This window comes from Nyctibius grandis, chromosome 2 (genome assembly GCF_013368605.1).
Source record: "Nyctibius grandis isolate bNycGra1 chromosome 2, bNycGra1.pri, whole genome shotgun sequence".
NCBI lineage: Eukaryota > Metazoa > Chordata > Aves > Nyctibiiformes > Nyctibiidae > Nyctibius > Nyctibius grandis.
In genome coordinates, this window is record NC_090659.1 from 51,001,882 (window position 1) to 51,014,580 (window position 12,699).

The window sequence follows — 12,699 nt, forward strand, 5'->3', positions numbered from 1 at the left end:
TGGGAAGTTTAGCAAATTGGTCTGTTTTCTTCAAGACCTCTAATCTCTTAACAGTAAATAATGGAGAATTTTAGCAACTAGAGAGTTTATCCAGATCGCTAGTTTTCTTCATTTTAAACAAGTATATTTACAAATGGTGAAAGGACCTATAAGGTTACTATAATGTGCAGCCAAATATTTACACAGTCCATTTGATACACTTCTAATGTGTGAGAGTTTGAGATTGTTGGGATTTTAAAAAAATGTTGCAAAATGAAATTTTCCCTTGGAGTTTGTTAAAAGAAAGAAACTGTTGACAGTAAATTGACATTTAGTCCAGATCTGCCTCTGTTTTTGTTAACATATCATGCTAGACTGCAAAATGCTGCCAAAGCAAATAATAGTTTATTACATTCTTAGATTCATTCAAATCACAGTTGGTGACATGATTGGGTAAGATTTTACTACTGGCGTTTCGTATATGGGGTTTTGCTAACTGTTTGGAAAAGGTGTGATTTGTTGTATGGGGTCTAAGTTAGGTTCCTAACATAAAATGGGATGTTTGCTCTGTTTAGTATGTTACATGGACACTTAGTATGTTACATGGACACTAACTTTTTGTCGAGTGTAATACAAAAGAACTTTGTCGATTTGTTAAAAGCCAGTGAAATCTTGAAGCTGAGAAACAACTGGTCTATAAGCTAGTACATCTACAAGAACAAACCCCTTTGTTTTCTTGTGCTTTTCTGTGTTAGAGACACATTTGCATTCTCAAACTTACGTGCTTCAGCTACTCTAACTTCAGTTAAAGAAGCAACTTGCCTGTGTCACTCAACCAGTGATGCATACATTTTCACGTGAAACAGGAAGAACGCTCTAGTCACTAATTCTCTTGTCTTGTGCATCATACAGGCTTCCTTCACATAAGGAACTAGCATTCTCTTCAGGGCACAAAAGGCATTCCCTTTCAGTCTCTAGAGGTAACCTTGTAAGACCAGCTCGTTTCATTTCATTAAAAGTAGCTGGTTACATTACAAGTCATCACCAAGTTCTTGTTGGAGCTTGCTCTCTCTGACCTTCTGACTGGAGAATCATCTGCTTTGGTTCAGGAGGTTCCTAAGCTGCATACATTTAGAGGCTAGTAGAGTTTTCTGGGCACCTGACTTTGGATGCTTGCCACATTATTACACTTTTGCCTTCTAGGCATCTGCTATTCACCCTGTCTGACATACTGATTTAGCCCACATGAAACTTTTGATACGCTGTGCGACAACTGGTCTTAAAATTGCTTCAGCAGTTGCCAGAGATGGTAAAAGGAAAAAATAGGGGAAAACATACTTGTTAAACTCTCAAATTAATGAGGAATTTACCTGAATTGAATCTTGAGTATATTTATCTATATTCCCAGCATTCCAAAGTCTAAGTGGGAGGCTTTTGATTGACTTCAGTTCTCTCTCCAGTCTCATTAGAAAGAATAGGAGATGGATGAGGAAGAATGTATCTGCTAAATTTATATCCTTTGCTTTTCAGCAATAGTTTTGTATCAGTGTTCATAAATCAAGCGAGCATTTTACAGAGGGTCTAAACTATGTGCAGTAAGAAAAAATGTAATTACTCTTTTAAAATGGCATTTTCTCAATCCATATTTGCTTCATAGAGAGTAGCTAGATATTTTTGCAAGTTAAGCTTGAGCCAGTAACTCAAGGACTCATCTCCGCAACTTTTTGCAGGAGCTGGTTTCCTTTGTTGAAAAAACCTACCTCTTGATCCCTAAAGCAGCAATGAATTCCATTACAAGGACATCCTTACACTACACTGCAGATACCAACTCAGACTTTGGAAAGAGTTGAGTTGCAGCAGGAAAGAACATGGACACAGGCTTCTTTACCCATTTGAACAGGCGCCTCACCCTTGTTAATTACCATCTTCTCATCTAGGTTGTGGTATCTGTTTTTTATCAGTGTAGGCGACCTAGCATTATGTAGGGACAAAAGATCAGGAGCAAAATCTTACATGCTTTGACAGTTCATGTTTGCCTGAAGGTCTGTGTCTGTACAAGCTTCTTGCAATGATAAGTGCTGGCTGTGACTGCTCCAGGAAATTCTGCTGTAAAATTTGGCACCAGGTAACACTATACTTGTGGAGATCATTGCGGCTTGATAATCCACAAGCCTGAAGAGCATCCCTTATGTGATTCTTGCTTGGGATGTAGGTTCATTAAACATGTCTGGTGCACACTGCTTTACCTGGATTTTAGATGGCAGAAAAAACAAGTGAGGTTTGTCCTGTTTCTGTAGATTTGGCTAACATCAAGCTTAAAGAAGTTTAGTCTGGAATCTTAAGTTAGTGAACTGTGATGTCTGTGATGGCTGCTCCCCTACTAGCTGTTTTTATAGGCTTTAGCCTCTCAAATATACTGTCTTGTATTCCCCTCTTTTCAGAACCAGAAAAGTGTGAAGGCCTTAAAAGATTATTAATATTTGAAACATTTCTTGAGATAATGAGTTGTACTTCTAAACTACCTTTCTGACAGGAACAGGCTGGCACTTCAGTATTACCAGTTAATTCAACATAGTTTTCTTGGCTTTGTTTTGTTTCACACATTATGCATCATACAAAGTGTCACTTAAGTCAACTCTGATCTTAAGTTTTCAGTACACAGCTGGTTCTCTGTAAAGACCACAGGTGATGTGCTAGTCATGTCGTTTGCTCACATGTAATACAGTGCTTAAAATCTACCTCATCTTCTCTCGCTTCCTGCTGTTGTGGTTCATGGGAGCTGTTCTGCTTGATTCTTGTTTTCGGCTCTTAAGTTCCTCTTACGAAGACTGGTTGGAGTGCATTGTAATAAAGGAGGAGGATGGTTTCCCCTTCTTGGGGAGCTACTGAACATGCTCTGGGGAAGAGAAATATCCAGAAACTGCACTGTGACAAGCAACGAGGTGCTGGGAGCATGTCTTCCACTGAGGGGAATGAGAAATTGCAGTGAGAACTAGGGAACAGACAGCTGATCCCCAGGAAAGACTGAAAGAGCTTTCTTCAGTGTTGGAGGAGTTAGACTATTTTATTTCTGTCTTTTTTTTTTTTTTTTTTTCCCCAGAAGGTACTTGTTTAAGGCATGACCACTTTCTCTAGACAACAAATTCACTGTGAAATTGCTGACTGTTACAAAAGCTTGCTTATGCCTTTCACAGTTACCAAGCAGATAAAATACTCAAGCCCACCTGTACCAATGTCAGTGAAGGAGTGTTTGAAGCAGTGGGTTCAGAATTCAGGGGGTGCTGGGTAACTTCTTATCAGCAGACACTTTTTTCAGTTGTGCTTTTGTGTTGGTTTTTTGGGGGGTTGGTTTTTTTTTTGTCTTGTTTTGTTTTTTTCTGGAGGTGGGATAGAGATGGAGAAGAGATGGGGAACTTTGGAGGGCTGGCTCTCATTCAGATTCCTTTGGTCTGATAAGTGTTTCCCTAGCAAACAGAGAACAGGTGTATAACTTTACTGTTTGATTCCATTGATCAACAATGTGGCAGTTACAGCAGTTAATGCAAAACATCACAGCTGATAAACAATTTCCTTTTCTAATATCCCCATGTATACTGGCAACAGATATGAATACTTTTATGTTATGGCTTAACCCAGATGCTAGGTTTTGTATGAGTTTTAAAAGGTGAGGAGAGAAATGGTTGTATTCATTACCAGTTAAGTTAGAGAAGTCAAAATGAGATTTTTTTGACAGTGAAAGAAAGATCAAGAACAAGTGTTTGCTGATGGAGACATGAAATTAGGAGGACTCAGCAAGTAAAGCAAAGAGATTTACAGTAGTAGAGTGCAGATATATTCTACTGTTAGCAATGATGCAGTTTATTGAAGGTTAACAATTGTGTATTTGAATTAATATCATGGTCTTTAGCATCTATCTGTTTAGCCCATGTTTCATAAGTAGGAGGTTCTGTCCGTTACCGCAGTCACTTTGTGAATTGTGGTATAGTTCGATTACTGTCACTAAATCCTCCATTCAATGCAACCTTTAATTTACAGCAAACTTACGTTGCTTTATCTATTGCAACACACACTCCCCCCCACCCCCACCAACTTGAAAAACTGTGCAACTACAATAGGACTTATTAATTTGGCCTGTTAAAGTTAACTGAGGATGGCAGAACAACTGCCTGTTATCAGTCATCATCACTTCAAGTACTACAGATAGTAATTCTTATCAATAGTGCTGCAGTCCTTGCAGTGTTTGGAGCAAGTGACATGGAGGGAGTGCTACATGGAATATGTGTAGCCTGAAAGTTAAGAGTTAACTATTGAATTCCAAAACATAATTTGGAGCAAATTGTAATCTACACACTTTATTAGTGCTTTGGTGCTGATGCTTAACATGTATGTGTTAAAAGGCATGGAAAAAATTCTGAAGAGACACCAAAGTCTGAAAAATAATTGGTGAAACTGAAGCATTTATTGTCACGTCAGCTGTTGTAAGCAAAAAGGAGCAAGCTTAAAGCTTGTGTGGAATAAAATGTTGGCATGTCTTGTTGCTGAAAAAGTGTGCTGTTGTTTAACTGTTTGACTTCTGTGTTTTAGACTTCTTAAATGCTAGAATTTCTTATTTTTTTCCTTAAGGTATGAATTCAAATGCAATATACAAATAAAATAGTTGTTGCTGCACATGTCTGTGTACTTAATTCTGTAGAGCATATTATAAAATATAATACCAGAAAAATTCCGTTTAAGACTACTTACAATCTGTGAGGAAAAAATTGTGCTTAGACTTTTGTCTAGGATGTGTTCTGTTTATTTTAAGTTGCTCTGTGCAGCCTTTCTTAAGATAATAATTTAGAAGTTCTAGCTCAGGAATGGAAAACTTTGCTGCTTCTGATTCTGAAGTAAAAACTTGAAAAATAGAATTTCAGTTTGGATAGGTGTAATTTTAGAGGATGATACAATGTTAGGTAAGCCTTCAGGAAAAGTAATCAATAAAAGAAAGGAAAAGATGTTAACTAAGTAATTCTTCAAGGTAGAATTTACATGTGTTACTTGAAAAAACATTTAATGCAAAGTTCTATTGTCAGTGTTCATCGCTGTTTTGGTCCTATCTGGTTTAATGGGACAAAGCCCAACGCTCTATTTTCTAGAATTCCAACACTTTAAAAATATTCTCTGTGTTTTGACAGGCCAGTTGGAATGCCAAAAATGGAAAAAGTTTACCTACATAACCCTAGCTCAGAAGAAACAATTACGTTAGTATCAATATCCGCTACAACATCACATTTTCATGCATCATTTTTTCAAAATAGGGTAAGTTATTCTGCTTTCTCAAAGTGAGCTTTTCCTTCCCCCTCCCCTCCTCGAAGGCGAACTTGATTTCCCTCCCTTCTTTAAATGAGGTGCTTACTGCAATAATTACATACGTAAAAGTATTAAGATACTGCAGTTCTCGGTCTCATGTCAGCTACCAAGCAAATTTGAACTGAGCATGGAAACACATGCAAACCCTACTAGAAGAGAAGGAACAAAATACTGCATAGGAGTTCTGACTACCTTGGAAGTGTATACTGTAACTGATGGTTTAACAGCTGATCTCCTTTGTTGCTGAAGCGACTATTAAGTGTATGTTGCCTTAGAGCACATACAGGAACAAGCTTACAATTTTTCTGAAAATTGTAAGTCCAATGAAGCGGTGTTAGTGTGAAGCAGTCACTCCAATGCACTTACAACTACTTCAATCATGTTACAGGAACTCGCAAGTTAAAAAGCATGGTGTCAGCAGGGTTAACTCTTAACCACATTACTGTCAAATGTAGTCCTCTAGTTTCAGTTTTGTTTGCAGGGCCTGTGGCTTAGCAGGGGCCATGTAAACACTAAAAACTTCAGAAAACCTGTATATAAGTAACTTTTCTCACTTAGGGAAGTCTTGCAGTAATTGCCTTTCTCCAGTGTTCTGTAAACTGTCAGTCAAAAATATTTCTGTGATAAGCTGAACTCTTAAGTTCAGAATTCAAGATAAAAATTCAATTACATATGATCCTGCACCAGATAATAGTTGTAAAATATTGGTATTTTTATTATTATTGTTAAACACATTTTTATTTGTCTAAACTTCTACTCTTTTTTTTTTTTCCAAATCTGCAGTAGACTTTCTAACTTCAGTTTTCCATAAAGAACACACAGAGATTCTCTGTAGCACAAAAACTATTGTTCATCTGCAGGGTGGAATGTCTTCAATAAACAGTTTTCCTTATTCCTCTGCTTGCTTGCTTTTATTTTTTTCCAGAAAATTCTTCCAGGAGGGAATACGTCCTTTGATGTAGTTTTCCTTGCAAGAGTAGTGGGAAATGTAGAGAACACCTTATTTATTAACACTTCTAATCATGGGGTATTTACTTATCAGGTAAGAGAATTACAGTCTTTCAGAAAAAGTTGTGAAGTGTGAATCAACCAGAGCAGTATCTATTACGGCATGCTTAGCCATCCAAGCATTTTTGCACAATAGCTGTTGGTTTTGTTTTTTTTTTTTTAACTCAGCCCAGTTGAAGAAGTTTCCATCCCTGCTACTTGTTGTAACACAGAGCTATACCATTGTAAAGATCTGTAGGGCAGTACTGTAAGCCAGATCAATGAAATTATGTAGGGTTTAAAATCTTCCCAACAACTTTCTGGTGTGTATTATTTTAGTGGCTTATTGCAGTCATCTAGTTCATTCTTTAGCTCTGTATTAATCTGATCCAGCGACAAGACAATGTTATTCATTAAGCTGGCAAAAAATTGCTCACTTGAGATTCAGAAAGATAAACCATACAGATGAGAGTCTGAAAAGTGAGAGAAATCCTCTTGTTGAAAGCAAATGACACTTAACCATGGCAATGTTTTGAAAAGAACGACAAAAACACTTCCCATATCGATAGTCTGTTCCATAATGGTATGATTAAAGGATATTTCACATCTTTTTAACCTTTAACTGGTATCTAGTGTTTCAGAGTATCAGGAAAAAAAGATGGTATTTTGACTTCCGGTGTTCTAAATATGTCAGTGTAAGTAAGTAGTAGCTATGAGAAATACCCTTTAGCTGTAAACTAAACCAGATTCTTTATTTCAGTGCTTTAACATGATACTGCTTTTAAATGTTCGGTTGGAAGTCATTGAAGAGAGTACTTGGTAAATTTCTAAAATTGGCCCACATATGTTAGGCTCTGCCACAATTACATACAGCTACTTAAGCTTGTTTTTCTTTTTCTGAACCAGGTGTTTGGCATTGGAGTACCGAACCCCTATCGATTGCGCCCATTTATTGGGGCACGAGTTCCTGTAAATAGCAGTTTTTCTCCTATAATAAATATACATAACCCTCACAGTGAACCTTTGCAGGTGAGCCTAAGAGAAAACCGTTAAAAGCTCATTTATGTTGATGATATTAAACTGAATTATTGTTTATTTTGGTACTTCTAAAAATTCTGTTTGAACTTTAAAGCTATTTGAGGCCAAGTCTTTCACATCATATAAATGTTTTTCTGTTTAAATGGAAATCAGTTGTTCTAGAAATTGTAGATTTTTCTCACAGATCTCTTAATTTGCTAAACTGAGGTTTCCATTTTTAAAACGTTCATAATTACTGCAAAATAAAGAATTAAACTTCACTGGTAATTAGGAAAAATACTGAAGCAGACAAAGTAAAATAGATCTTGTGCTTTTAATCCAGGCATGCCCCTTAGCTTCCTTCTGCTTGTTTTGCACAGCATAATATGTCTTTATGGTGTACCCTAATATGTAACATTGGCAAGCACTCTTACATTAAGGCAAGATTGACGTCTGTACCTAACCAAACAAGTAAATGAATAGTTCACTGATAAACATGATCTGATTCTGTTAAGTGATCCACAGACTGTGAAATGCTACAGAAAGCACATGAAGTGTAGCACTAGCAAATAGCTATTGTTAAAAGTGAATATATAAGATAATCCAATGGTCAAATAGTTGCTAACCCATGACATTGCACATTATAATACCTGATAACTGAAACAGGATCCCTTTAAAGCTGAGTGCTCACATTTTCCTGTTATTCACCTCAGGTGGTAGAAATGTATTCCAGTGGAGGTGATCTCCATTTAGAGCTTCCAACAGGTCAGCAAGGAGGTACAAGGAAGCTATGGGTGAGTAGTCATGTCTTGCAGCATTCACTGTACTTGTTTGAAGAGGTTTTATTTTTATATGATTTTAAGTTCTTTTTTTTTTTTTTTTTTTTACCAACTTTGTTTCTTGTCATGTAATTATTAAAAATAATGCATAAAAACTGAAACGATAACAGGGTCTGTTAATTGTGTGGTAATAGGAACTGAAGGAAAGGTTTAATTAAAAGAAGTCGTTGGTATTGAGCTGTGCTTTTTTGAAATGAGAGGAACCAGGTGATTCCCAGTAGAATTAATTACATCTACTTGAGCATTCACAACAATGTAGTCTGTCTGATGGCCTGTGAGCTTGGTCTAACACACAGGAAAAATATCTGTGTGGTTTTTTGGCTTTTTTTTTTTTTCTTTTTTAAACTGAGAAAGTCCTTCATGCAAATCACTATGAATGCATATATGGGTTGAAAAAGCAGCTGAATGCACTTAGGGAAGAAGAATCTATTGAAGACTAGTAAATAAAACAGCACTGTGTCTAGCTGCAATAAATCCCTAGATTTAGTAAATCCCTTTTGTAATGTGATGGGGAAGAATAGGCCATGTTAGTATTTCAGCTGTGGTTCTGAAGCTAGTCTTGTGCTGCAGCTGTGTCCAGCAAGTACAGAAAGAGTTGTCTTTCAAACCCTGAATGCAGATTGGAACTGATGGAGTAGACTTGATACAGAAACTAAAACACACTTTGACTTTTTGCTGTAAATTGCTTGGTCACTAATAAACCTGCAGCTCCACAAGCTTCTGGCTGCTTGCAATTCTGCACTATTTTAATTGGTGTTTAGTTTCATGGTTTTGACATCTGTTTCTATAGCCCTGAAACTGTATGCCTTTTGTCTGCTTTGGAGAAAAAAAACAATTAGAATTTGCAAAACCAATGTTTGTGTTACTGCACTCCATAACATTTTTATGAATAGATTTTGTTTATTGGTAGATTCTGTCAATTTAGACTTGTCTTTTTACCACAGTTTTAGTAAATAAAACTTAATCAAATGGGACATGAAAGTCCACATATTTTTAATAAGTGTCATATTAGATGATTACAACTATCCTTACTAAATTTAATGGTAATTTTAATAACATGCAGCCTACCTCTTACTCCTATTGCAGCTTTTTCTCTTAATACAGTTATACTTAATGCTTCTATTGTAATTTTTTGGTGTGGCAGCTTTTCTTGTAATAACTGCACTCTCACAGATGTGCTTTGATTATTTATCAGGAAATACCTCCCTATGAAACAAAAGGAGTGATGAGAGCCAGCTTTTCTTCAAGAGAAGCAGATAATCATACAGCCTTCATTAGGATAAAAACAAATGCCTCAGACAACACAGAATTTATCATTCTCCCTGTTGAAGTAGAAGTAACAACAGGTTTGTAGAAAAGTGATTGGTTTTGTTTGTTTGTTTTTGAAGTTATTTAGCTTAATTAACTTTTAATATAATAAGAAAATGATAACTTTTTTCTTTTTTCCTTGAAGCGCCAGGAATCTATTCATCAACAGAAATGCTAGATTTTGGTACACTGCGAACGCAAGGTAAACTATACTTCGGGTCTCAAAGTATTTATAAGGAGTGGGGTGGGGACAGGAAAGCACAGTTATCTTTGTACTCTTCAGGATTGCGTGTGGAATTATGCTTTTTAAAAGCCAGAGTTTCAAAAGGAGGATAACAGTGTATTACAACAGTGCACAAATATATTCACCTGCAAGTATACTTGAGATATGTACAAGCAAATAGTAGTTTGCACATCCAGTTAAGTCTAGTAATAACATCAGTCTTACACAGTTGCGGCTTAGTCTGAAAACCATTGTCAGTTTACTTAATTTGTGAATTTGTTTTGAAAGATTGCTATACATCTGCATAAGTTTTAATAATTCTCAGACACAGGGAATAGTCAAAGTTAAAACTGTGAAACTTTATCAAATTTGTTACTTATGATCTTTTTTTTTGAAGTGCTACTTACACATTTGTGCCTAACATTTTACATTTTAAATTAATATTGTTTAGTGAAATAAAAAAATACATATGGCAGAAAGTAGTAAAACTGAAGGTATCTTTTGAAACTGTAACAGGGATTCATTACTGAAGAAAAACAGTATATATCTTCTTTCAACTAAAAAAAGGTAGCTTCTGAAGTACTTTTCCTTGCAACTTACTTAACATGTAAAGATTTTAAAATAAGATTAGTTTCTGCTCAATATTGGTGCATCAGGCAAAATCATTCATTGTAGTATCTTTAGCCTGTTCATTTCTTAATGTGTTAGAAATACAAGTGGTTAGCTGAAGCACGTAATGCCTACTAATACACAAAACCACAGTTTTATAGTATGTCACATTCTTGGGAATAGCTATTTTGACTGGCTGTACTGTCATGTTAGTCTAACTCTTTTAACACGGAACAATGTGAATTTACATGAGAAGCCAGCTAGTGCAAACTTTGTATAAGGTTTTTATGTTAAAATAGCCTAATAGCCAGGTGTGTTTTTTGTTCTTTAACAGATCTGCCAAAAATCTTAAATCTGCATTTATTAAATTCAGGAACAAAAGACGTGCCAATTACAGTAAGTTTTATTTCCTTTCAACTTGAAACTTTCTACTCTGATTTACCTTCTCTCATAAGAATTGATCATTCACAGGTTCACGGTGTAGTGTTCAGAATTAGAAGCTAGGTGATGTGTGACTGAAAACATAACTTACTATTAAGGCAAATAATCGATGTGCGTGGTAAAATTCATTTACTTCATAGCCTTCTTTGAACAGCTGTTTCAGCATTTATAGGCTGTGCCTGCAGTATCTGAGCCTCTGGAAGCTTTTATATTTGAGAACAGTAACTCCCATTCAGTGGATGAGAGATTAATACAGAGTCTGTGGGATTCTTTGGCCTCATCATAGACTCCATGAGAGTGTATAAAGTGGTTGTCCAACATAATCTTTTAAGATGAGCAAAGAGTAGCTTTCAAAAGCAGACTGTAAAATGACCCTTGTTTTCTTGAGGTTATCTGCTTTGTAGCTTGAAATAAGAAAAAAGCCTGCAAACACCCTAGAGCCCTTTCCAGCGAGATCACTGCAGCTGCACGTAAAGCTCAGCCAGCTTCAGAATTCTAGGTTTTGGATTTTCTGCTTTCTATTTTTATTACAGAATTTTGGCTCTAGTCTGGTAGTCAGCCTTTGTTCATTCATACCTTTTTTTCCAGTGTAATTTTTCTCATTGCCCACTATTTTTCTCACTTCTTCCTTCTCCTCTTCCTGTCTTCCTTGTTTTCCAGACTTAGTTGTATAGATAGCTATACCTTGCCCCAGTGCACTTCAAAAAGTGTTGAAGTGTTGAAAAGAAACCAGAGGAGCCAGAAGAGTGACTGAAGGATTATCAAAGATTTCTTACTGAGCTCTTGGAGAGCATTTCCGTGTTTTTAAGTTTATAGCTGTAACTGTAGGGAATAGTATTTTAATAGTAGAGGTCTAACAAAAACTTAAAATAAGATACTGGAAACTGAGGCTAGATGAATTTAGACTAGAAACAGGACACATTTTTAGTAACGAGAATAGCTTTCTATTGTGATAATAGTCCATTGCAATGCTTGCTAAGTTGTTATGCACTAATAATTTTCAAGTTGAGAGAAACTTGCAGTATAGTGCAAACAGAATTTAATTCATCAAAGTCCTGATGGTTATTGCATTAATAAGGTCAGATGATCTTATAAGGTCTCTTGTGGCCTTGGAAGCTATGAACCAACTTCCATGGCGGGGGGGTGTGGTATTTTAAAAGAGACCTGTATTATGATTTTTACAGTCAGTTGGTAAATTTATTAAATTATTTTTCCAGCTGTGTCTGCTGTCTTATATCATGTCCATCTTCTTAGATTTGCCTGGGTTTTGGCATAAGGACAGTTTTTTGTGTTTTGGGGTTTTTTTTGTGTAATATACTTCCTGAGTACAATCCAAATAACGGTATATTCAAACCATCAGTATCACTTCTGATATCTGATAATGTAGTACCTAATTCATACTCCTCCATAAAAAAAAAAATTACCCTTTTTTTTAAGCTATGGTCTCTGGACTGTAGACTATAGACCATAGACTGTGGTCTAATGGAAGGGTTTTCTCTTGATAACCATTATACGTGTCATGACAGAACTTTTCCAGATGAATTATTCTTTTACAGTGTATCAAAGCAGTAAATTTGGTGGTCTTAAAGCCTTTAGCGCTCATTTTTGCAATGATAAAGTTACCACATAGGTCCAGATATGAATGTATTTTTCAGTGTGTCACATACGGCACATCACAAGTCAATTGTTCTTCTCATTAAGGCACAGCTTTGTTGTGAAGTTTGTAACCTTTCTTTTTGTAACTGTGTGAATTTCTGCTGCTGTGCCAATCGAGGAATTTCAAAGTGTTAATAAGCAAGAGTGAAGAATTTTTGGGAGGAACCTAGTGAATAGCTTACTTCTAGGAAAGCTTGAGAACTGGATTTCTGACCCTTTAGAGCTAGGGTTTAAAAGCAGTGAGACAGAGCACTGTGACAAATTTCATCTTAATGTCAGAAGAAAAGGCCA

At 36.1% G+C, this 12,699-nt stretch overlaps 1 protein-coding gene across 2 annotated transcripts in view; it reads left to right on the top strand.

The window, feature by feature from the left end:
• Positions 1–12,699, top strand: part of TMEM131 (transmembrane protein 131) — a 103,976-nt gene that overhangs the window by 48,418 nt on the left and 42,859 nt on the right. For both annotated transcript variants that reach the window (XM_068424104.1, XM_068424111.1), the window contains exons 5-11: positions 5,154–5,277; positions 6,254–6,370; positions 7,222–7,344; positions 8,046–8,126; positions 9,367–9,517; positions 9,625–9,681; positions 10,646–10,707. In XM_068424104.1, coding sequence (XP_068280205.1) covers positions 5,154–5,277; positions 6,254–6,370; positions 7,222–7,344; positions 8,046–8,126; positions 9,367–9,517; positions 9,625–9,681; positions 10,646–10,707 — 715 coding nt within the window. The remainder of the gene's footprint in view (positions 1–5,153; positions 5,278–6,253; positions 6,371–7,221; positions 7,345–8,045; positions 8,127–9,366; positions 9,518–9,624; positions 9,682–10,645; positions 10,708–12,699) is intronic.